This window comes from Mesocricetus auratus, unplaced genomic scaffold (genome assembly GCF_017639785.1).
Source record: "Mesocricetus auratus isolate SY011 unplaced genomic scaffold, BCM_Maur_2.0 Super-Scaffold_100676, whole genome shotgun sequence".
NCBI classification, from domain to species: Eukaryota; Metazoa; Chordata; class Mammalia; order Rodentia; family Cricetidae; genus Mesocricetus; species Mesocricetus auratus.
In genome coordinates this window covers 111,944,864-111,970,533 of record NW_024429266.1, presented here as the reverse complement: position 1 = coordinate 111,970,533, position 25,670 = coordinate 111,944,864, and the positions used below count along the sequence as shown (strand labels likewise).

General features: G+C 42.5%; 1 protein-coding gene across 7 annotated transcripts; it reads right to left on the bottom strand.

Annotated features, from left to right (window-relative positions):
• Window positions 1-1,558: 1,558 nt before the first annotated feature.
• On the bottom strand, window positions 1,559-22,272 carry Tra2a (transformer 2 alpha homolog). Of its 7 annotated transcripts, none has more exons than XM_040737437.1 (9): window positions 22,058-22,272; window positions 21,751-21,831; window positions 9,975-10,108; window positions 8,090-8,249; window positions 5,296-5,484; window positions 3,691-3,806; window positions 3,226-3,357; window positions 2,685-2,749; window positions 1,559-2,352 (listed from the first exon to the last, which is right to left on the bottom strand). In XM_040737437.1, exons 1-9 carry the CDS (start codon window positions 22,091-22,093, stop codon window positions 2,342-2,344), a joined length of 924 nt encoding a protein of 307 aa, XP_040593371.1. In that variant the 5' UTR covers window positions 22,094-22,272; the 3' UTR covers window positions 1,559-2,341. The 7 variants fall into 7 exon arrangements, with proteins under 7 accessions (XP_040593371.1, XP_040593372.1, XP_040593373.1 ...); XM_040737438.1 differs by having other exon boundaries at window positions 2,685-2,752; window positions 3,232-3,357; XM_040737439.1 differs by having other exon boundaries at window positions 3,232-3,357.
• Between the last annotated feature and the right edge of the window lie 3,398 nt (window positions 22,273-25,670).

Sequence of the window (25,670 nt, the reverse complement as noted above, 5' to 3'; positions counted from 1 at the left end):
TCCATTGCCGGTCAGAGTGCAAACTTGTACAGCCTCTGTGGAAATCAGTAAAATTAGGAACCTCAAAACCATGCAACACCAACCACTTTTGGGCATATACCCAAAGGAGGTACACTCACACAAGGACTCAACTGTGTTTACAGCAACATTATTCGAAATAGCCATAGCTTGGGAAACAACCTAGATGCCAAAGAATGGATAAAGTATGTTATATTTACACAATGGAGTACTACTCAGAATTAAAGAAATAGGATATCCTAAAATTTGCAGGCAAATGGACAGAACTAGAAAAAAAAAAAACATACTGAGTGAGGTAAACGAGGCCTGGAAAGACAAATATTATGTACTCACTCCTAAGTGGGTATCAGGCACAAAGCAAGGTACCCAGCCTACAATCCACAACTCCAGAAGCTAGAACCGTCATCCATAAACAGGTGGAAGCAGATGCAGAAATTCACAACTCACCAATGGGCCGAGCTCCTGGAGTACAATCAAAGTGAGGGAGGAGAAAAATATGAACAAAGAAGACAAGACCATGATGGGGAAGGGAAACCCACAGAATCAGCTGGCCCAAGTTAGTGAGAGACCACTGACTCAGGTCTTACAAACTGGGAACCTGCATTAAGACTACTACACTTCCTTAATATAAGTGACAATGGTACAGCTGGGACGATATATGAGGCCACTGGCAGTGGGTCCAAGATCTAGCTCTAATGCACAAACTGACTTAGTGGAGCCATTCTATATGGAGAGAGAGATACCTTGCCCAGCCCAGACAGAGGGGTATGGGGGTGGGAGGTACCTTGGTCGTGCCTCAATGAGATAGAATAGACTTAGTAGACTTCCTAGGAGAGGCTCTACCCTCTCCAAGGAGGTGGGCAGTGGGGTGAGTAGGAGAACTGGGATTGGAATGTAAAAAAATTAATAAAAGTCCCCCCCCACTTGAATGTAGGCTTCCAGGAGACATGAGCCAGCTGTGTTTTTTTTTTCTTCAATATGTTGCTACCATATACTCTTAGCTCACACACATAAAAAGAACAGAAAAACACAGGGGTCTCAAAAAAGGGGTTTTTTTGTTTTGTTTCTCTGTATTGTTTTGGAGGCTGTCCTGGAACTCGCAGAGATCCGTCTGCCTATGCCTCCCAAGTGCTGGGATTAAAGGCGTGCACCACCAACACCCGGCTCCAAAATAGGTGTTTTTATAGCTCAGAGTAATAACTGATTCAGTTGAAGAAAAAAAGTATTAAAAGTGAGGAAATATTAAGTTGACTCAGGATGGACAAAATTTTGTCTAATTAAACACTGCAGGAATTTGAGGAAAATGAAAAATCTGGTTTCTACAGAGCTGAAGAGGTGGACAGTCCTGGCCGTTCTTCCAGAGGGTCGGGTGGCTCACAGCTCTAACAGTTCCAGAGGCTAGGAAGATTCCCTCTTCTAGTCTCGAAGGCAGGCACTGCATGTACACACCACTGCACTGATATGCATGCAGGCACACAATCAAACAAAGAGCTTTCAATCCAGTTGTACTGTCCATTGTTATCAAATAAAAAAGACAATCCCTTTTCAAATGAACTTTTATTTGAAATTACTCTTCCCCACATGTATTTTAGGATTCTATACTATACAATAACCCACAAAACCAATAACCCAATAGCAAAATTTCTAACAGCAAATTATACAATTGTTCTAGGCAATAAATAATGGTTGTCCTTCACTGATTAAGGGAATACTTAAGTTTCTGTAAATTTAACACAAAAATCACACTTTAAGTTTATAAGGTTTAACATGTAACTTCAAATATAACATGTTTTATAGGAATCTACAAGCTTTTAATTCCTAAAAGGTGACTTAATTTTTTAGGTTCAAAGCTACATTCTTCATATTTTCTCCTATAGCTTCAAACTTTCTACACTCAACTATGACTGTTCCATGCCACTCCAGACAAACTTGACATGACTGATCTACTTAAAGTGATCTTCCCCCAAAGGTTAAAAAGCAGTTTGCCATAACTGCAGATTTCTAATAACAGGACATCTACTACACTATCCATCACAAAAGCTTTCAAAGATCATTTTTTTCCTCCTAGTAGGGAGTTAATCCCATGTAAAGGCAAAGAACCACAAAGTGTAACAATGGGCTCCTTTTTACTCAGATGTTGAACAACTTAAATGACAATTACACCTTTAAGAGTATAACACAGGGTGGAACACAGCAACACAACTGGCCACACTATAGATTAAATAAACCAAGGGGTTTTGTTTTTTGGACCAGGAAGCATTGGAAGCTCATAAATCAGACTCAAAAAAGGAAAGGAAAGTCCTTGGCCATAACTGCTTCATTATCAATAGCGTCCTGAAAGAGAACAAAAACAATTATAATTATAGTTTTACTTGCCTGGTGTTTTTCCAACTATTAACAGCCACCACATATGCCAGTATCTCAAAATAAACCACTAGTCAGAAAGATGGTTTCAGCCGGGCGTTAGTGGCCCACACTTTTAATCCAGCACCTGGGAGGCAGAGGTAGGTGGACCTCCTGTGAGTTCGAAGCCAGCCTGGTCTACAGAGCAAGTTCCAGGACAGGTTCCAAAGCTACACAGAGAAACCTTGCCTCGAAAAATCAAAATTAAAAAAAAAAAAAAGTAGAAAGATGGTTTCAACACTACAAAAGCAAATGTTACATACTTGGGCTGTAGGAACGAGATCTTGACCGTGACCTGTAGCGGCTGTAATAAGGAGATGGCGACCTTCTTCTGTAAGAAAAGAGAGATGAATTGGCACACCACATAATCGCTTCACTGAGTCTAGTGAAGAAAGGGGGGGAAAAGAAAAAACCTAGCCATTGTGGTAGTGCAGACCTTTAGTCCCAAATACTGGGAAGACCTGACGTCAGTGAGTGGAGGCCAGGCTGGTTTACACAGCCAGCTCCAAGCTAGCCAGGGCTACATAGCAAGACCCCGTGTCTTCATTTTTAAGGAGCATGGAGGATTGAGCAAGGACCTAGTACATACTGGAGAAGTACCACCAAGTGATACTCTCACCCCTAAAACTTTCTTCAACTCTTAACCATCCCACCCCCAAAATATGTAAAGTCACCATGAATCCTCGTCTTTGTCTCCCAAGCAACTAGGACTACCCAGCTCAAACATTCATTTTTATTTGTACATGCCAACATTAAAGTGCCAATCATCCAGCATAGACTTGATATCGCAGATTAAAACATTACCTGTACCGGTAATCATAATCTTCGTATCTGTCATAGCCTCGGTCATATCCTCTATCATAGTAAGAATCTCGTCGTCTACCACCGCCACCGCCGCCTCCACCACCGCCTCCTCCACCTCCTCCTCCGCCACTACTGCAAAAAAATTTTTTATTATTCAGGATCATTTAATACAAACTGGCAGGGAAAACTGAGAGATAAGAGGGAACCTCCCTTGTATTCTTAAGGGATGATCTGTCTTTCCAGCCCCCTTAAATGATTATATATTGGTAAAATAAAACGGAAGAGATGTGGATGTAGACAGCTTTGTTTAATAGTCATATTTTTACATGCACTCCTACACTTCTGGAACGCAGTTTAATCTTAGACAAGTTGGAAACTAGATTTGCTTTTATAGCCTGGGACCTATCCCTAAGCCTGAACATGCTAGGCAAGCACACTACCCCTATGTAAAGCACAAAATCTTACTGAGTTGGTCTGCCCATGTAAATGCCTGGTGTGGGCGTGTGTGCTCTCTTGGTGATAGAATAATCCACACGAATTCTTCTACCATCCAGCTCCATTCCATTTGCCCTTTCCATAGCCTATAAAAAGAAAAGTATTAATTCATTAATATTGAAGCTACTTTAGTTAACTTAAAATTAAGTATGAACTATATATAATCCAAAAAATCCACTTTTGAAGTGGCATAGAAAAGGAACTGCCAGCACTTCCAGAGCAAAGTATATATATATATATATATATATATATATATATATATTTGGTTTTTCCAGACAGAGTTTCTCTGTGTAGCTTTGGAGCCTATCCTGGCACCATAAACCAGAGATTCTCCTGCTTCTGCCTACTGAGTGCTGGGATTAAAGATGTGCGCCATCAGCCGGGCGTTGGTGGCGCACGCCTTTAATCCCAGCACTCGGGAGGCAGAGGCAGGCAGATCTCTATGAGTTCGAGGCCATCCTGGTCTACAAATCGAGTCCAGGAAAGCCTCCAAAACAATACAGAGAAACCCTGTCTCGAACCCCCCCCCCCCCAAAAAAGATGTGCGCCGTCAACGCCTGGCTTGCCTAGACCATATTTAAGTTGCACAGACAATGCAACCAAGATGTGCTTCACTTACAAAGACCTCAGATTCTCAGAACAGCTAGCTAAGCTTTAGGGGCTTTTTTGTTTGCTTTTAACTTATAACCCCTCCTACTCTCCTTAAGACTATATATCAATGTCATCTGAATTGCTTGGGAATTACAGCAATCCTGCCTCTGTTTCACAAGTGATAGGATTACAGGTACACAACATCATGCTCACTTAAACTACCTCTACCACCTCTGGACGTTGGTGGCACACGCCTTTAATCCCAGCACTCGGGAGGCAGAGGCAGGCGGATCTCTGTAGTTCGAGGCCAGCCTCGTCTACAGAGTGAGTTCCAGGACAGCCTCCAAAACAATACAAAGAAACCCTGGCTCAAAAACACCTACCTCTACCCTTGCTCTGTTTGTAGTTCAATATTTATTTGTAAAACTCACTAAGTAGCCAAGAAGTCATGATTTAAAGGGATGCAAGAGAACAATTACAGTAGCTTGGCCTCCTCCCGTTGAGAATTGAGATAGTACCCAATTCTAAGCCAGCACTGCCCCCTAGTGATCGCCAAGGAAAGTAATCAGTCTGCATCTGAGCTCATCACCCCACTCACTTGGAGACTCTGGCTGTCCTCAAACTCACAGAGATCCACCTGCCTCTGTCCCACCCCTCAGAATTAGATATGAAATTAGACCGTCAACTTAAGCATCAACATGGCTTATATTAAAAGAATAGTTACACACTGTAGTTGTTAACATTAACTCCTATCATTCACGTCATAAAGTCAGATTTCAATTAGCATGTAATTATATAGAAAGCATGAACAAAGAAGCAAAACTAGTTTTTTACCTGCAAAACTGTAAGTTGAGTTCCAATCAGGTCAGACAGTTAGGAGGCATGTTTACAGAAAGGCTATTAACAGGCTTGTAATAATAATGCTGCATCAGCATCGTGCATATAAAAAATTCTTTCAAATGAAAATTATAAAACAAGAATTACCTCCTTAGAGTCATCTATCCTCTCAAAATACACAAAAGCAAATCCACGTGACCTCCCAGTTCGCTGATCATAAACCACATTCACACCACTCAACGGTCCATATCGAGAAAATACTTCACGAAGATCTCTCTCTGTTGTGTACAAACTGAGGCCAAACACTCCCAGGCAAGTGTTGGGATCTGGATTTGCCTGTTGAATAAAGGCAGACTTAATTTTCATTAAAATTCCAGTATAAGACCAAAACACAAAGATTTTCTTTGGAACACACTTTAAGGCTATAGCTTGTACAAAACCATTCTCTCCCAGCTGGGTGGTGGCACACGCCTTTACTCTCAGCACTCAGACAGAGGCAGGCAGATCTCTGTGAGTTGGAGGCCAGCCTGATCTACAGAGCGTGTTCCAGGCCAGCCAGGACTGTCACACAGAGAAACCCTGTCTTGAAAAACATTCCCTTTCAGCAATTTTCAGAATGTACCCAAACAATTCACCTTTTGCATGCCTGGTTCATTACCAGTTAATCTGACTCATTTCCACTTTTCCAGTAACCTCAATTTTATATGGTGCTGGAGACGGAACCCAGGGTCTCGTGTACAACGATAAGTACTCTGCCCATTCAGCTACATCCCAGCCCTCTATTTTCATTCTTTTAAACATTTACTTTAGGTGCTGAACAGACAGTTCAATGGTTAAGGGTACCTGCTTCTCTTGCAGATGACCCCATTTGGGTTCCCAGAACCCACATGGTGTTTTGTAACTACCTTTAACTCTACTTCCAGGGGATCCAATAACCTTCTAACCTCCAGAGGCAAACATGTACATACATAAAGGTAGGCACTCATAAACACATTAAAAGAATTAAAAAAAAAATCAGTCCTTCCCCCCCAATGTCTGTCCATGTGTCTACAGAGGCCAGGTGGGGCCAATGGATCCCAACTCTGGTCCTACGGCAAAGCAGTAAGTGTCCTTAGTCCTTATCCCTAGGCACCATTTTCATTCTGTAGCAGTACATCCTTTGAAGTTGTCAGGATCCAGACTTCAAGATTATTAAATACTGACACATACAATCTACCATGTCAGCATCACTGGTATTATATAGGAGAAAACACAGCAAACAACTTTAGAGCAAGGCAATTAGTTTGAGATTTGGGCTCTATCATTCATTTAAAACAGCAATAATGAACAGAATCAAAAACCCACATTTATTCAGTGTATGTATATATGGACACACTTGTGCTATGAAGCACATATGGAGGTCAGGGCAATTCTTTCTACAATGTGGATCAGGCCATTAGGCTTGGCAGCCAAGTGCCCCAATCCACTTACTGAGCTATCTTGCTGGTCTCTCTGCCAATCCTAAATCAAAACAAAATGCTCCAGTGTTTCACATCCAAATAACCTGCACATAAAAAGTATTACATGAAGCCGGGCAGTGGTGGCGCACGCCTTTAATCCCAGCACTCGGGAGGCAGAGGCAGGCGGATCTCTGTGAGTTCGAGACCAGCCTGGATTACCAAGCGAGTTCCAGGACAGCCTCCAAAGCCACAGAGAAACCCTGTCTCGAAAAACTAAAAAGTATTACATGAATTCAATAGTATAAGTTATTACATAGATTTTTGGTGTTTTCTTGTTTCTTCCCTGTAATAAAACTTTTGAGTGAAAAGAACATAACAAAAGTGGTCCACATCTCAGTTTGATTATCATTTTAATTGATGAACATATTTTCCCCCAAATCTGATATTTTAAATAACCATATACAAAAAGACCTGGGTACAACTGTGCACACCCAAAATTCCAGCACTAAACAGACAGGAGGATTCTTGGTGCTTGGTGTACGGCCAGCATAGCCAATAAATAGGTGAGCTCTAGGTTCAGTGAGGCTCTACCTCACACGATAAGGTGGTAAATAACTGATGAAAACAATGGGCACAACCTGCGGTCTATACCTGTGCACCTGTGCAGACACACACAAACCAAGGAAAGACTCTGGAGAGATGGCTCGGTGGTTTGGACCTCAAACTACTCTAGCAGAGGTGCATTTTTAGCACCCATGTTCCAAGGATCTCAAGTGACTGTTCATTACTCTAGCTCCAGAGAACTAATGCCCTTTCCAGCTTCCTTGAGAAATGCACTTACACAAACTTCCTGCTTAGTAATCACAGAACTTAAGAGGATGAGGCAGAAGTCAACCTTATCTACATGGCAAATCTGTCACACACAAAGTCAAAAATATGTACTTCCTTTGTAGTAAGTTCATGAAATTATGTATATTTATTAGTGTATGGTTTTCTGTCTGCATATATCCCTGCAGGCCAGAAGAGGGCATCAGAACTCATTACAGCAGGTTATGAGTTATCATGTGGTTGCTGGAAATTGAACTCAGGACCTCTGGAAGACCAGCTAGTGTTCTTAACCTCTGAGCCATCTCTCCAGCCACCCCTCCCCTCCTTCCCAAAACGAGGTTTCTCTGTGTGGCTCTGACCGACTGCCCTGGAACTCATCAGGCAAATTAGGTTGTCCTCAAACTCAGAGATCTGCCTGTCTCTGCATCCAGAGTGCTGGGATTAAAGGTATGCACCACTAACACCCCTCCCCCTTTAAAGACAGGGCTTCACTATGTGGCCCTGGCTGGCTCGGAACTTTGCCTCCTGAGCACTGGGATTAAGGCAAGAGCCACCACAAGCAGCTAAAATATTTCTTTCTGCAGCACCACTTCTTTCGCAAAAGCAAGGCATTATGCCATGACTACACACTGGAGAAAGAGAAATCCACATTTCCATTAGCCTTCACAACATACCCTGCTGCCTGTATGTCTTCTGCGATTAGACATTGGAGAGTGACTCCGACTTCTTCGTCGACGATACTCTGGCGTATAGGATCTACTTCGAGATCGTCTCCTATGAGAATGGGACCTGGACCGACTGTAGCGTCTATGAGAATGCCTCCTTGACCTTGACCTTTGAAAGAAATAAACTTAGGTAAAATGTGGGATCACAGGGCTGGAGAGATAGCTAAGCAGTTAAGAGCATTTGTTGCTGTCCAAGAGAACCCAGGTTTGGTTTATACCATCTGTTAACTTCAGTTCTGGGGGATGCCTCCCTCTTCAAGTCTGTGAGGGCACTGAATACATATGGAACACACACACACACGTTATCTAATTAAAAGAAATGTTAAATTTGTTTTGCTGCAACAATTGGGTGCTTTGTTTTTAAGATTTTGGGGGGCTAGAGAGATGGCTTGGTTGAGAATATACACTGTATTTGAAGAGGACCTGACTTTGGTTTCCAGCCCAACTTTCTGTAAGGGATGTGATGCCCTCTTTTGGACTCAATGGGCACCTGCTTATTAGCACACACCCATTTTTATTTATGTGTATATGTACATATTTGTATTGTAGATGTCTTCCAGAAGTGCAGAACTCCTGAAGGTGGAGTTACAGGTGGTTGGTCGTAAGCCGTCAAACACCTATGCTGAAAACTAAGAATCGAATGCAGGTCCTGTGAATGAACAGCAAACACTCAGCCACTGACTGTGCCATTTCTCAAGTCATTCTTATTTTTAAAAATTCTATTTAGTCTACCCCTTCACTCACACTTCATCTTCCATCAAAAAATGTTAAAGCATATTTAAAGAAAAGACATACAAACAGACTGGGGCATGGAGGCATACGCCTTTTATCCCAGTGCTCAGGAGACAAGAGGCAGGAGTATCTCCGTGAGTTAAGAGGCTGGCCAGATAGTCAAAGCTGGTTTCTTGTTTCAAAGCAAAGAAAAAGAGCAGCAGCAGCGAATGGTGTGCATGCCTTTACCACCAGCACCCAAGAGGGACAAAGATCTCTGAATTTCATCCAGGCCAGCCAGGGCTAGACAGTGAGACCTTGTCTAAATTGAAAAGAAAGAGAAAGTGGTGGAGATGCACTTAGAGAATAGCAAAAATAAGTCTGCTGTACTTATAAAGGAATTAATGAAGAACAAAGAGTATTGAGGTAACCTGGTATTAAGTTCTTGAATAGAGACTTCTGAGAGAAGGATGAAATAAATCTAATGGTGTACTACGAGACAAATCATTTGATTGGGAAGAATATTAATGAAGATATTCCTTATTCTCTTTAGTACTAATTTTAGTAAAATCTGCTGCTACCACCACTGCCCAAACAACCCCTCCCCCAAAAAAACAAAAATCAGTTTTTGCCTTGGGTAGATGGCTTATGGGTGATCACCATGTAGGCAGAAAACTAGGAGTACAGACCTTCAAAAGTTCTGTAAATGTTGGTCAGGTATAGTAACTGGTCTGTAACTCCAGTTTTGAAAGGTAGAGACTAAGGATCCTCAGAACAAGATGACCAGCTAGAACAGCCACACGGGCAAGCTCTGGCCTGAATGAGAGATTCTGCTTCAGAAAGTAAGATAGATGACAGATTTGTATATCTAGCCTTTTTTTCCCCCTTAAATTTTGTATGTATGATGTTTTTATGTAGGTACAAGGGTAGAGGCCAAAGGACACTGCAGTAGTCAGATACCTTTATCCAATAGGCAGTGCCAACAGATAAGCCAAGGAATGATTCTAAATTCTGCAGCCTGAGTCGACGATGAACTTTCTGTATGAACTGCAGCTAATAGGAGACCTGACAAAACACCATCTTGCTGTGAAGAAAGCAGTTTACACATTTTTTAAAAACTTACCTGGATTTTGATCTTGATCGAGAATGGGATTCAGAATGTTTGGAAACCCTTGATGGACTACGAGATCCTGACCTGCTCTCTGATTTTACTCGAGCAGGAGTTCCCGTTGGAGATTTTGACTGAGAGCGAGACTCCTAACAAAGAAGACAGTATTACAAATGGCACTGGTCAAGTAGATGCCTACCACCTAACATTTAAAGTACCGTAATTATTTATATTGATTGCTCCTGAAAAACAAATGGTTAGGCAACACCCTCCAGAAAAAAATTTCAGCTCATTAATATCCCATTGTTAATACTGCTAACTGTCCTCAATAATTCCCTATTTGAACCAGATCACCAATTTTCTATTAACTAAGTAATCATGCAAATTCATCTACAACTTGATCATACAGACACTGGAACATAAACCATACATTTACTTAACCTAGGACCCATTCATTCTTCCAGATTCTTTTAATTCTACTTCACTCTTGCTTTCTACTTCTCTTCATTCTTCATTGAGTTTTTCATTTTCATACTTCGTGTATTCTTCCCCAATTCAAACAATTCAAAATAGCCTTAAAAAATATTCAAGTGCTTCTATCTGACCAATCTTCTGTTCAATTTTTTCCCCCATTCAATTTTAATTTTCTGATCTTTAATACTTTTCATTAGCCTTCTTTTATCTTGATTTATCTTCCACATTCTTGGAAAAAACTCTTCAATTTCTTCACGAACATTAACCTTAATGGAAAAAGAACATTTAGTATATTTAAGCACGTGGGGATTATAAAACTCTGCTGGAGTTCAGAATGTTATCTACCAAATGGAAAGGCCAGCAGGTAAAGTGCAAATAACTAGTTTATTTAAAAATAAATTTAAAAAACAAATTTTCATAGTATTTAAAAATGTGCAAATGTGTAGTCTAACAGAATTTACTGAATGCCTCTAAGGTTTTAACCGTACTTTTACCCTCCTCCCCTTTCATGTCCATGCTAGTGACTAATTTTAATATAAATGTAATTCAAACATACTACAATTCCCCCCACCTAATATTCATTTTCCACTATTTTATAGGCTGAGAGCTCTTACTGATCTTAGAATTAACTTTCAATAAGCCACACTTAGGAAATTCAGGTATGGCTGAAGCAAAGCATCCCAGGCTGAAATGGCCATACACACCATCTGAACTCACATGACACACATGCCGGAGATCAAAGACATAACAAATTAGTAAAATGACACCTCCCAATTTTGACTACCATTTCCACTCATTCTGATTAACCAGAAAAATGTGCTCTAAAGACAAGCATATAATAACTAAAGGGAGAGCACAAAGTTTCTAACAGTCCTTCACTTTGGCTTGTAAATTCCTGAAATAGATGCTGTTTTGAGACACCACTTACACCATAAACTAAAAATGTGTATCATGACAACTGTCCTTGATTCCACCGCTTTTGTATTTATGCACATCTGCACTCCTTGCAGGGGCACGAGGGTAGACTCTTGCTGAGAAATAGACATCCCCCTCATGTCAAACTAGTCTCCGAAGTTAGTTCTACATAAAAACTTACCAAATAATTTATAACTGACTAAAAAGCATGATAACCCACACAACCAAAATAGAACCCAAAATTTGGTTTCTCCATCTATTTAAGACCCAGTTACTAATGCAAAGAATTAGCCCAATTTTACAAATGTACAAATTCATACCAATTTTTAATATGCGGTAAAATACCCCACATCTCCTGCTTCTATTTCCCTCCCAAGCATACATGGGCACGCACAACCAAACTTGGTTTTACACAGTGCTAGGGACTGAACAGGGCCTGGTACTAGGTAAGTACTTATCAACTGAGCTATATCCCTGGCCTCTGTAATATCAAAAACAGTTACTTATCAAGAACTCTACCCATCATCTTCCTGGTCAATGACAACCTTTCCAGTGCTTTGTTATTTTTCAGGACAATGTTTCTGTGTGACAGCCCAGGCTGTCCTGGAACTTGCTTTGTAGACCAGGCTGGCCTCAAACTCACAGAGATCTTCCTGCCCCTGCTGGGATCAAAGGCACACGCTACCACCATCGCCAACCTTTCCAGTGTTAAGTCTTTCATATCTTACTCTAAATTTTCTAGACAGCTGCCTGGAGCAACATATTTAGTACCTAAAGAAAAAGAGAAGTATTAATCTTGTTTATAATTGAAGTCTCAAGGGGCTGGTCCAAAATCTGAACCAGGAGAATGTCTTTTAGCTTTCCTTTCTATAAACCATACTCTAACATAACAACGATGGCACTGTGAAACTGCAGTGTCACAACAGTTTTTATGCATGCACCAAAGCCTCAGAAGGGTTTGCTGAGATTCTATAAACCTTTAATTTTACTGATTTTAAAAAATCCTAGAAAGTCTACAATTTAATGACACCTCTAATATGATGAGGATGGAATGGCCCAGATAAATGTTTAATTTCCAAGCCTCTTTTCATAAACATTGTTACCAAAAATTATTCTTTAAAAAAGATTACACTTTAAATTTTATTTTGTGCACATGCGGCCAGAAAGCAACTCGTTGGAAGTTACAAGGGGCAGCAGCAAGTGCCTTACCCACTGAGCTATCTTGCTGGCCCCCAAAATTACTTCTGGAGACTAAAATTAATAAACTTAAAGCTAAATCCCAGATAGTCACAACAAAATATCATAGTTTGGCAGAGTCTCTCTCTCTCATTTTTTTGTTTTGTTTTGTTTGTTTTGTTTTAGAGAGAGACAGGGTTTCTTTGTGTAGCCTTGACAGTCCTAGAACTCTGTAGACCAGGCTGGTCTTCAAGACAGAGATCCTCCTGCTTCTGTTTCCCAAGTACTGGGATTAAAGGTACAAGCCACCACCACCTGGCTAAAAGACCTTTTAAAGGAATTCTGTTCTTTCTGACAGTGCTAGGGGGTTGAACCCAAGGCTGTTGCATGCTAGGCAAGCACTATAATACTGACTTACAAATCCAGTCCAAAAGCACTCTTTAACACCCAGGGTGTCACAAATATCTAAAACTGTTTTTATCTGATCTCTCTCATCTTCAAGAATCTTCTATAAACAACTTTATAGAATAGTTCTCTTAGCTCTAACACCTGTGGTGTCAAACTTCAACTATGAACAAAAAGTTTCAGAATATGGCCTGTTATTCTAACTGCTGGTGTTACAGAAAGCAGGTCATACTAATGCTTACCATTTAAAAGTATATTATTTCTCAAACACTACTAAATAAATGCCACTTACATTAGAAATCAGGCTATGGTAGTCATTTATAGAGGACAGATGTCAGATAATTTTTAGAAAATCTTTGACCCATCTTTTTAAATGAAACTATTTCAACTATTCAGGGAACTTTACTTTGTTCAGACAGGGAGGGTTTCTCTGTGTAGTCCTTCCTGGCTGTCCTCTAACTCAAGAGATCCACCTATTTCTGCCTGGAGTACTGGGGTTAAAGGCCATTATTACTATCACTTACCCTTTTCTTTGTTTTTGATGGTCTACAAGAGCTAATTCCAGGACAGCCTCCAAAGCCACAGAGAAACCCTGTCTTGAAACCTCCCCGCCAAAACAGTGGTACTGGGATTAAAGGTGTGTGCCACCACCTCCCGGCTTTATTTCCTTCTTTTAAAGTTAATTGACAGCTATGAGATGAAACATGACACTGTGAGACTAGCCTGTTCCATTTATTAATGATTCCCAGTTCCATTCATTTTCCTATAAATTTGTTTTTCATTATGGCTGAATAAATTGTAGCTGAGTATTGGTGGCACAAGCCTTTAATCCCAGCACTCAGGAGGTAGAAGCAGGCGGATCTGTGTGAGTTTTGAGGCCAGCCTGGTCTACAGAGCTAGCTCCAGGACAGCCTCCAAAACAATACAGAGAAACCCCGTTTTTGAAAAACCAAAAAAAAAAAAAAAAAGTGGCTAACTGTCTTGTCTTACTAGACTAACCAGCTCTTAAAGCTGTCTTATTGAAAGGATGTTAAAAATTTCTTAGTATTCAATAAGCCTTTACAATATGCTGCATAGTGGAAATAGGCCATACGGCTCATTGCCCTTGTATCACAGATTATAAAAGAAATACTAATTAGGCTTCCATCTACCTTGGATACTACAAACCAGAAAGAAGCCAGGCAGAAGGTTTTCAAAGCACAACTCACTCAAACCAATTCTGCTATTTGCTATCTGGAGAAACTAAGCAAGCAACAGGAAGCTCAGTATTGTAGATGCAAATACAAAAGCTAAATTCTTAATATTAAGTAAAGGTAAGCAAGCATTCATAAACACCATAATAGCCCTTTAATACTAAGTCCAGGCCACACTGCCAGGTAAAAGGACAAATTTACATATATTCAAGTCAGTACATCACGTGAAACAAACTGCCTGTTATTTCCTTAGTATTTTATAAATGGGAATTTCCAAAGAAATAAACTAGTGAATTTAAATCATATGTCCCATGAAGGAGATGCACAGTGCTCTGCTCATTCATCTCTTTTTACTTGGCTAATCAATATGAGGTCAACGTGATCTCTATCTATAAAGGCTCATTAGATAACTCACTCTAACGTGACATATGCCTGTATTCTCTAAAGTTTCCCCCATACAGGGTTTCTCTGTGTAATAGTCTTAGTTGCCCTGGAACTCAATCTGTATACCAGGCTGGCCTCGAACTCACAGAGATCTGCCTGCCTCTGCCTCCCGAGTGCTGGGATTAAAGGCATGCGCCACCAACGCCCGGCCCTTGGAATAATCTCGAAAGCTTTTATCATAAATGACTTAGTAACTGGCATTCAGCCAAATTTTAACTACTACCGTAATTGTCAGGTTATCTGTAAAACTTATAATCTTTTGGTAAAATTGTTAAAAGCTGTCCATAACTCTGCCAGCTGAAAAAAAAGTCCCATTCAAAAGTTGGCATAAAAATGATTTCAAAGGTACACGTCTAGGGCTGGGATGCAGCACAGTTGTTTGAGAGCTTTCCTAACATGCACAAAGCTGAGTCAATGCCCCATACATATTTGGGTGTAGTAAGTAGCACATCCATATACTCTTAGATGCTTCCTTCAAATTTACACAAATGAAATTGGCTTGGGTATATTAAAGCCAATAATTAACAACTAAAACCAAACTAAAAACCAACTGCCAAATTCTCTACTCATTCTCACCCTCTGGTGCCATAAAGTAGGTATGAATGACAGGCCAGAGCCTTGATTTCAAGGGGGAAAGTAAATTTTCCTCTACCAGGCTTACTCACTCTGATCAATACCACAACAAAGACTATATATAGAAGGGCATGTACAGTTCTCACTTCCTTTTACTACTGGCCTTCCACCTTCAATCTTCCCCAATGTGACTGCCAGCATTGTTCTCTTCCACTTCTGTCCTATGAAACCTGCTAAGACTTACGCCTCAATTCACTTAGTGCAGAAATATGGGTCCATCATGATACCTGAGCACCTACTGACAATATAAATGTTTTTTTAGTGAGCCAGGTTCAAGGAAACTACTGATTATTCACGCCAATATTTCTCTTAATAAACTAAGTTATAAGACAGTTCACTTAAAAATAAGACTCATCCATAGTATTTGCTGTCAGTCTTAGATCTCCAGGCTCTGGGGGGTGGGGCAGGATCCCACCACTTCCCAAAGAGTCATGTACCACCATGCGTAGCACTTCCTAGGTCTTTATTCTCATTTTAGGAGTGGTACAAAGTGAAAATGCCTTAAACACATTACAAAATAAAAACACCACCAAATTCAGGCCTAGTACTAGACCTACTACAAGACATCATCTTTACCTTCCCCCTACTTGGTTTTCTGGTAATTCAGGGTATCTGGAACTCACTATGAGCTGGACCTACAGTAGTCCCCCTTCAGTGAGGATTATAGGCCTGAGCCACCACAGCTGACTAGCCATTATCTCCCTCCCCACCCATCCCGTACAGTCCAATTCCTGATCCCCCTGTCCCATTCAAGAGGGATTGATTATAGGTAGGTACCACAATGTCTGGCTTGCTTTACCCTTTGGGAGGGAGGGGGTAAATTATCAATTTACTTTATTTACTGGGAGTGATGGTCTCTGTGCCTTGGCAGGCATGTGGAGTTCTTTCTCCACAATGCAGATTGGGAGTACTGAAATCAGGTTGTTGGGTTTGGTGGCAACTGCCTTTTTTTTTTTTTTTGGTTTTTCGAGACAGAGTTTCTCTGTGGCTTTGGAGGCTGTCCTGGAACTTGCTTGGTAGTCCAGGCTGGTCTCGAACTCACAGAGATCCGCCTGCCTCTGCCTCCCGAGTGCTGGGATTAAAGGCGTGCGCCACCAACGCCCCACTTTTTTTTTTTTTTGTGGCAACTGCTTTTAACCACCGAACAACCTCAACAGAGGCTTAGGAAAGAAGACTGATTCCATCCCTTTAGTCAGATATTGCTCTGGTCATCCTGAAATTCATTGTGTGGACCAGGTTTGCCTCTGCTGCCAAAGAGCTTTAAAAAAAAGGTTTCATGTGCACAAGTCTGTATGAGTGTATGTGGGTGCCTGCAGAGGCCAGTAAGAGGGTGTTGAAGTTAAGACAGTTAGGAGCTACCTGATGTGGGTGCTGGGAGCCCAACTCCGGCCCTCTGGAGGAACAGCAACACTCCTGAAACTCAACCATTTCTCACCTCCACTCTACCTGCCCTCTTAAGCAAATTAAGGAAATGTTTAAAAATTAAGTTGCTGTAGCAGGGAGTTGGTGGTGCACGCCTTTAATCCCAGCACTCAGGAGGCAGAAAGCAGGCAGATCTCTGTGAGTTCGAGGCCAGCCAGGTCTACAGAGCAAGTTCTAGTACACCCTCCAAAACAATACAGAGAAACCCTGTCTCAAGAAAAAAAAGAAAAAAGAAAAAATATTAAGTGGCTTAGGCTTAACTAAGTGGAACTAAAGTGGTATGACAAATCTTATCATTTTTAAATTTTACACATACAAATTTCATTAAAATTTTGTGCTGCAAGAATTTATTATGTGTATCACTTGCCTTCAGGTGCTAGAAGAGAGCACTGCATCCTCTGGAGACAAGGTCTTCCCCACCATAATTTCATTATGGATATTTTGCCTGCATGTATTTCTGAGTATCATTTGCATGCCACACCCACTGAGGCCAGCAGCTGAGCCCTTGGGGCTGGAGTTAGATGGTTGTGAGCTGCCATGAGTGCTGGGTATTGAAATTGGGTCCTTTGCTATATCAGTCAAGTGTTCTTAACCTCTAAACCAATTCTCCAGCACTGGGAGACAGTTTTACTGTTTATCCCTGGCTAATGTCAAAATCACTTAGATGGCCATGCCTGCCTATTCCACATGTTACGCTATTAATACATGCAACTTTGTGTATGTTTGCATGCTTATATACCTGTGAAGGAAGGTCAGAGGTTGAAGTCAAGTAAGTGTCTTTCTTTATTACCGTCTACCTTACGGTTTGAGATTGGGCTTCTCACCGAACCCAGAATTCTCATCTATTGGTTAATTGAACTGCCTAAGGAGTACTGGGGATCCTCTGACTCCTAGCACTGGGAACAAAGGCATGCTCTGCCTGTTTTTTTTGTTTGTTTGGTTTGGTTTGGTTTTGGTTTTTCGAGACAGGGTTTCTCTGTATTGTTTTGGAGGCTGTCCTGGAACTTACTCTGTAGACCAGGCTGGCCTTGAACTCACAGAGATCCGCCTGCCTCTGCCTCCGAGTGCTGGAATTAAAGGGGTGCGCCACCAACGCCCGGCTTGGTTTTGGTTTTTTGAGACAGGGTTTCTCTGTATTGTTTTGGACCAAGCCTGTTTTTTTTTACAATAGGTGCCAAGGTTCAGAATTTAGGTTCACAAGCTGGTACAGCATGCACTTTCCCTACTGAGCCATAAACACATTTTGTTTTGTTTTTGGGTTTCTCTGTGTAGCTTGAGCCTATCCTGGAACTTGCTTTGAAGACCAGGCTGGTCTCGAACTCACAGAGATCCACCTGCCTCTGCCTCCCTATTGCTGGGATTAAAGGCGTAGACCACACCTGGCTCATAAACACAACTTTTAATTCCCATTAGTACCAGTAAAATTGCTTCATTTAAAAAAAGTCTCATTGTCCAATCATTCTATGAAGGACACTTCATACTATGTCTCTCTAAAAAGCATTTCTGTTTTCAAGAGGCCAGTAAAAGAATTGAAAAACAAGCAAGACTAAACAAAAGTTCTGTATCCATTCTTATCAATTTCTACAAAGGACATTAATTAAGATCAAAATTCTAACTTTGGGTAAGTTTTATACAGCAAACAATCCATTTTAAGTAGCACCTGGCTATAAATTCCAGTATCTAGGAGAAGCCGAAGAAGGAGGATCTTGAATTAAGGCAATCAGGAGCTTCAATACCCTGCCCACTCCAGGACACTTTCCAGTGCTTGTTAAACTGATATATACTTGCACCAAGTAAATGTTTATGGACTTATTTGCTTTTTTTTTTTTAAAGTCAGGGCTTTACTGTGTACCCTGGCTGCCCTGGAATTCAGAGGTATCTGCCTGTCTCTCCCTTCCAAGTACTGGGAATTAATGGTGTGCCACAACATGCCCACCACTGGACCTATTTTGTTCTAATGGCACAATCATTCATTCTCCTGTCTTCCCTGACAAGGGTTTCTGCCTTAAATAATTCAAGTTGCGCTCTGCTGCTCCTGTACCAGTCCTTTTGGTGTTGTCTTATGTTTTCTTTTAGAGTTCTCCCCACCTCCAGAGTCTAGAATTCAAAATCCTTTGTTATCTGACTGCACATTCATTCAATCTTATCCAACACTATTTCAGCACTTACCCTCATACACTTGATGACAGTGCTTTAAACCCAGATTTGAATTGTCAATCATCTGAAAACAGGCTGCAAGTCCTTTTTTTGTTAAGTGTACTGAAGTATGGGCTGAGAGAGATGTGGCAGTTAACAGCACTGGCTGCTCTTCTAGAGGACCCAGGTTCAATTCCCAGCACCCACATGATTAACTTGTAATAATCTGTCACCCTAGTCCCAGAGAATGTAACTCCCTCCTTTGGCTTCTTCAGGTATTGTACATTTGTGGTACATAAGATATACACGCAGGCAAAACAAACACACACACACAAAATAAAATAAAATTATAAGGGGTGGGGGAGAGAACACCTAAGTAGCCCTTCTCTATAAAAGACAGTGGAGCTGGGCGGTGGTGGCACACCCCTTTAATCCCAGCACTCGGGAGGCAGAGGCAGGCGGATCTCTATGAGTTCGAAGCCAGTGTGGTCTACAGAGTGAGTTTCAGGACAGCCTCCAAAATACAGAGAAACCCTGTCTTGAAAAATCAAAAGAAAAAAAAAAAAAAGAGCGGAAAGTTGCTTCAAAGTTTCACATGGGTCTGTAAAACAAAATTCTGCCATTATCTTTTTCCTTCCTAAAATTCTTTTACACTGGAAGGAACTATCAGTTTCAAATAGAATAGACAATCTTGAATAAATATTCCTAGCAGACTCTATTAATGGGTCAATATGGTACAGTACCCTTCTACAAAGAAAAATCTAAACATTTACAGCATTGTGAATATACAGTGAGTACTGAACTGTGACTTATGTGGTCTTCTGGGTCTTGGTACTCTTTCTCTTGGTTTTTCTCTGTGTAACTCCAGCTGTCTTGGAACTCAGTAGACTAGGTTGACCTCAAACTCAGATCCACCTACCGCTGCCTCCTGAGTACTGGAATTAAAGGTGTGTGTCACCACTGTTTGGGTGGTTCTTTATTTCTAAAATGCTGACAGTACCCTGGCCCTTGCTAAATTAAAAAAATGCATCCAAAAGAACTTTGGGGTATTAATTACAAAATGTTGTAGAAGTAGATACATTTATATGTAAAAATTTCATCTTTGGTGTTTTGTAGACTCTCGAAAGTTTCCACATAATTTTAAATTACTTTTACTGAGATAGGATTAACATGATCCCTGTTATATGCCCTGAAGATACAGTGAATGTATCTTCTCAATAAATTCCTACAGAAAACAATAAAAAAACTAGAATCAGCTTTAAAAATAAAACAACTGGTAAACCCAACATTTGACTCCTGAACTGTCAAAACTTCCCCTAACTTACTGTACTCAGAAAAGTTTGAAGTGCAACTACCATGTAAACAAATTCAACAAATACATCCTTTGAAAATCTTTTAGGACTGTTACCCTCAGACATCTTCAGAGAAAATGAGAAGGGGCACAGCTGTTATATGAAATTTTGTAACTGATGATTTATGGTCATCAGAAAACAAACAAAACCCACTGTATTTAAATACCAACTTATTTTAAGAAGGGGGGGTGCACACGCCTTTAATCCCAGCACTCCCAGAGGCAGAGGCAGGTGGAGCTCTTTGATTTCTAGGCCAGCCTGGTCTTCAGAGCGAGTTCTAGGACAGCCTCCAAAACAATACAGAGAAACCCTGTCTTGAAAAACAAACAAAAACAAAAAACCAAACAAACCTGACAAACTGACAAAAAATGTCTTTCCTAATTAAATTTCACAAGTAACACAACTACCTCCAAATATTTTATTTCATGATCTTAAAAAAGGTTTGTTAGGACAACAAAACAATCCTAAAACAGTAAGCAGGTTCAGCTATAATCAGCCTGCAAATTCATTCAAATAATTCAAAGACAGATGTAGTTTTGGTCCAGTACTAGTGCATAACCCGCCCCAAAACAACAACAACCCTCCCTCTTTTATCAAAAAGAACAAAAACCTAACTGACCGTCTGACTTGACTGACAGATTACAGGTGTCTATATCTTGGGCTTCTTAGAGAGACAAATTCTTCCAACAAATCCCTCAAGGCCTCACCCGCCCTCTCCCCAATAGACTAAACACCAACACAGTAGCCAGAACACTCATAGCCTGGGACTTTTGTTTCCTCTTTTTTTTTTTCGTATACAGGACTTTTTTTCCAGGGCTGGCTCCCAATTAATTTCCCCTACGAGGGTAACTTCGGAAATAAAGCTCAGAACCGGTAATAAACGTCCTAATAATACACTCAAGCTGAGGACCACGCGTTCTTTGTTTACATCCACGGGACCTCAAAAATAAAGAAAAGCTAGAACCCTTTCCCCGGGGATGGGTGAGAGAAGGAACAGCAGAGGGCCTGTAAATTTCAGGTAATCTTTGAGTTAACACTGATCAGCTACTACTCTCCCCTTGAAAACCGAGCCAGGAAATTCGTTCAGTTACGTAAGGTTAAAGTAGGATGCCTAGACAGTTAACCATAAAAACCTGCAAAGGAGTTTTCGGATGCAAGGTCAAGGGAAAGAAAGCCTCAGAAGTTGAGGCATAAAGAAACCCAACACAGGGCAGTTCCGAGAGCGGGCGTTGCATACGGTAGCTCCACACTCATTTCCAAGTGAAAGCCAAGAGGGCATGAAGGGGCAAGTCTCCTGCGTAGGTTCCCTGCACAGCTCTCGGGTCTTTAAGAACTCCTAAGGGTCGCCGCGGCCGCTGACTGACCACTTCCTGGGGCTCGTCCCACCTCCAACCTCAAGGCTTTCGCCTTGCAGACGCACCGCCGCCGGTTCCGACGGAGACGCGGCCGTTCACTGCAACGGAGAGCCAAGGAGACACAGGCCCCAGCTGTCGTCCCCACGCCAGCGTCGTCTCCCCGCCCGGACGGCTGCCCCGCGCGCGCACTTCCGACCCCGCGCCCCCGCGGCGACGGCCCGGGGCGGGGGGCGGCGGCGGCGGCGGTGGGGTGGCCCGAGAGGCCGCCACCGCGGGAAGCACCTACCACTCTCCGGCCGGAGGGAGCGCCCCGCCGCCTGCTGCCCCACCGCGCCGGGGACCCGCACCTCGGAGCAGAGATGGGAAGCTGAGAGGAAAGGGAGCGACAGGAGACGATAGGACCAGGCCGGGGACCGGTCAGCCGCCCGCAGAAGCGAGCGCGGCGGGCTGGCGGGGCGTCTCGGCAGCCAGGGGGACCCCTCAAGGCGGCTCCCGCGGGCCCCCGCACACCTCGCCCGACCGACCGCGCTCTCTCCCCGAGCCCCGGAGCATCGGGCCGCCGCCGAAGACGGCTCCCGCGGCTTTGTACTCACTCTGCCCTCGAAGTTGTTCTCCTCTACATCACTCATGTCGGCCAGGAGATCCCGAGAGCTAAGTGAGAGACAAGTCTCGGTTCGAGGGCCGACGGCCTAGTCACCCCGCCGCCTGGACTGTGGGGAGGAGGAAGGGGGACGGCAACAACGGCCAGGGCGCTCCACTCCCTCTGGCTCGCACGCTCCGGCAAAATGGCGCCGGCACCGCCACAAACCTCCGGGCGTCCCCGGCGCCCGACGTCAGGGGGCGGGCTCGCGTGACGTCGGCGGCCCCGCCCCCGGGAGGCTTTAGGTCCGCCCGGCCCTTGCGCGCCCGAGATTGGCGGGCTCTAGGAGCCTGGTTCCTTGGAGTCTGGTCCGTCAGTTCCACCGCGTGCTGGTATTAAAGGCGGGCGTGAATATTTGTGTCTTTTTTTTTTTTTAACGTTGAAATAGCAATACGTGCGCAGATGGGAGTACACCAAAATGCTACGAGTTCCTTGCTCTTCCCCGATTCCAGTCCCCCTTCTAGTCTGTTAGTTGTTATTATTTTTTGTAATTCTTGGTTAACTGGTCCTTGTGGAGTCCATCATTTTAGAATGGACTTCTTATTAAAAATAATGTTTACTGGACCTGGCAAGACGGGTCCGTGGGTAAAGAAACTAAGCATGTGTGAGGAGTGGAGTTTGGATTCCCCAGAACCTACGATAAATGTCTGATGAGTGTGGCTGCCCATCTGTAATCCCAGCACTGAGGAGGCAGAGACCGGATTCCTATAGCAAGGTGTCTAGATAATTAGTGAGCTCTAGGTTCCAGTGAGACACCCTGTCTCAAGATACAGGATAGACAGAGATCAATCAAAGAAGACACTTTGGGGTGGTTCAATACAGAGTTTCTCTGTGTAGCTCTGGTTATCTGGAACTCACTCTGTAGATCGGGCTGGTCTCAACTCAGAGATCCAGCGGATCCACCACTGCCCAACCAAGGGAGACACTTGATGATGTGATACTTCCACACATATGTAGCTGAACACGTGCCAACATGTATACAATACAAGGTCTGGTGTTCACACACACACACACTTTTGGTCTTGTTTATGTTTGTTTTTCGAGACAGGGTTTCTCTGCGGCTTTGGAGGCTGTCCTGGAACTAGCTCTTGTAGACCAGGCTGGCCTCGAACTCACAGAGATCCGCCTGCCTCTGCCTCCAAAGTGCTGGGATTAAAGGCGTGCACCACCAACGCCCGGCTACACACACACACACTTTTAAAAGAAGTTTATCACAAAATAGTAATGCCAGACATGACAGTGCACACTTAAATCTCAGCCCTCGGGAGGCAGACGCAAGATCTCAATTTCCCAGGCAGTTCCAGACCAAACTGGGCTAAGGATTACCCAGTCTCAAAGAATAACAACAAAAACAAAATAAACCCCAGAGGGGCTGGAGAGATGGCTCAGAGGTTAAGAGCACTGTCTGCTCTTCCAAAGACATACATGCAGGCAGAATACTGTATGCATAATAAATAAATAAATCTTAAAAAAAAACCCAGAAAAAAACAGCAAAAACTCCAACATGCAACATCATAGTCATAGGAGCCCCTGTGGAGACCATGCGCAGCAGTCCTTCTGTGCCACTGAGGCCTGTGTAAGCATACTCTGAGAGCTGGACAATGGTGAAATTATTTACCAATGCTGTTCTCAGAACATATGCTCATTATTAAGTGACACACAACTGCATAAATGTCACCCAATTGTAAATTTTAGAATTTTTATGTTATTCAGTATTATGAACATTAAAATCAATACTCCAATGAGATTCTATTTCACATCTGACAGATACTAATATTAATAATAATGTTTAAAACCCAAGAATAGCATGTTACATGCTATAAACTTTGAAAGGGATCAACAGAGGAAGGCAACATATAAACAAACAATAAACATATAAATAATAAACAGACAACACAATGGAATATGAAGCCATTGTGCTGACAACCTTCAATAATAGTTCCCATGTAATAATAATAGTTTTTAGACTGCGCAGTAGATCTCTGTGACTTTGAAGCCAGCCTGGTCTACAGAGCTAGTCATAGGACAGCTACAGCTGTTACACAGAGAAACCCTGTCTCGAAAAAAACAAATTAAATTATACAAAATAGCCCAAGGATATAGTTCCAGAGATGACTCAGTGGTTAAGACCACTTGATAATCTTGCAGAAGACCTGGGTTCAATTCCCAGCATAACAAGAACATTCAAGTTTAGTCTCGAAGCTCTCTCAGAGTCCAGGCTACACAGCAAACCAGCAGGGACTTTCTAAAAGGAGTCTGAGGGTGAGAGGGAGATAACCTGGCTCACACATGCTTCCTCTCATGGCTCCTTTTTGTTTGTTTGTTTTTCGAGACTGGATTTCTCTGTATTGCTTTGGAGGTTGTCCTGGAAGTCTCTCTGTAGACCAGGCTGGCCTGGAACTCACAGAGATCTGCCTGTCTCTGCCTTCCAAGTGCTGGGATTAAAGGTGTGCATCATCACTGCCCAACCCTCTCTTGGCTCTTTATTCTTCAAAGATGGAGGCTTCCCCCAAAAAAACCTTTCTCAAAAGCTTGATCTTCAAAAGTTCTTTATTTAAAAGCTCTCTTTAAGATTTCTCAGCTGGGCGTAGGTGGCGCACGCCTTTAATCCCAGCACTCGGGAGGCAGAGGCAGGCGGATCACTGTGAGTTCGAGACCAGCCTGGTCTACCGAGCCAGTTCCAGGACAGCCTCCAAAGCCACAGAGAAACCCTGTCTCGAAGAAAAAAAAAAAAAAAAAAGATTTCTCTCTAGGGCTGGAGAGATGGCTCAGTGGTTAAAAGCACTGACTGTTCTTCCAAAGGCCCTGAGTTCAATTCCCAGCAACCACATGGGAATGAGATCTGATGCCCTCTGCTGGCATGCAGGCAGAAGACTGTATATGTAATAAAGAAATAAAGTATTTAAAAAAAAAATTCTCTCTAAACTGGGTGTTGGTGGCATGCGTCTTTAATTCCAGCACTTGGGAGGCAGAGGCAGGTGGATCTCTGTGAGTTCAAGGCCAGCCTGATCTGCAGAGTGAGTTCCAAAGCTGCCAGGGTTACACATTGAAACCCTGTCTGGAAAAAACAAAGAAAAAAAAAAAAAGAAAAGAAAAGAATCGGCAGCAATTGGGAGGCAGAGGCAGGCGGATCTCTGTGAGTTCGAGGCCAGCCTGGTCTACAAGAGCTAGTGCCAGGACAGCCTCCAAAGCCACAGAGAAACCCTGTCTCGAAAAACCAACAACAACAACAACAAAAAAAAAACCAAAAAAAAAAAAAGAAAAGAAAAGAAAAGAAAAGAATCGGAGCATTGGTGGCACACACCTTTAATCCCAGCACTACAGCGTGAGTTCCAGGACAGCCAGGGCTGTTATACAGAGAACCTGTCTCAAAAAACCAAACCAAACAAAAAAGAAAAGAAAAGAAGAGAAAAATAAAAAATTGCCCCAGGGGGCAGCAATGAGTCTATGTTAATAATGTTATGGGTGGGCCGGGCGTTGGTGGCGCACGCCTTTAATCCCAGCACTCCGGAGGCAGAGACAGGCGGATCTCTGTGAGTTCGAGGCCAGGCTGGACCGACAGCCTC

Bases quoted from the DNA above. Each gene is read 5' to 3' on its own strand.
- Tra2a (XM_040737436.1), bottom strand. From the start codon at position 22,093: ATGAGTGATGTAGAGGAGAACAACTTCGAGGGCAGA. The intron at 21,832-22,057 runs GTGAGTACAAAG...CTTTCCTCTCAG, and splicing joins AGAACAACTTCGAGGGCAGA to CTTCCCATCTCTGCTCCGAG. The intron at 2,753-3,225 runs GTAATGTTTTAA...CTTTTCTTACAG, and splicing joins GATTATGATTACCGGTACAG to AAGAAGGTCGCCATCTCCTT.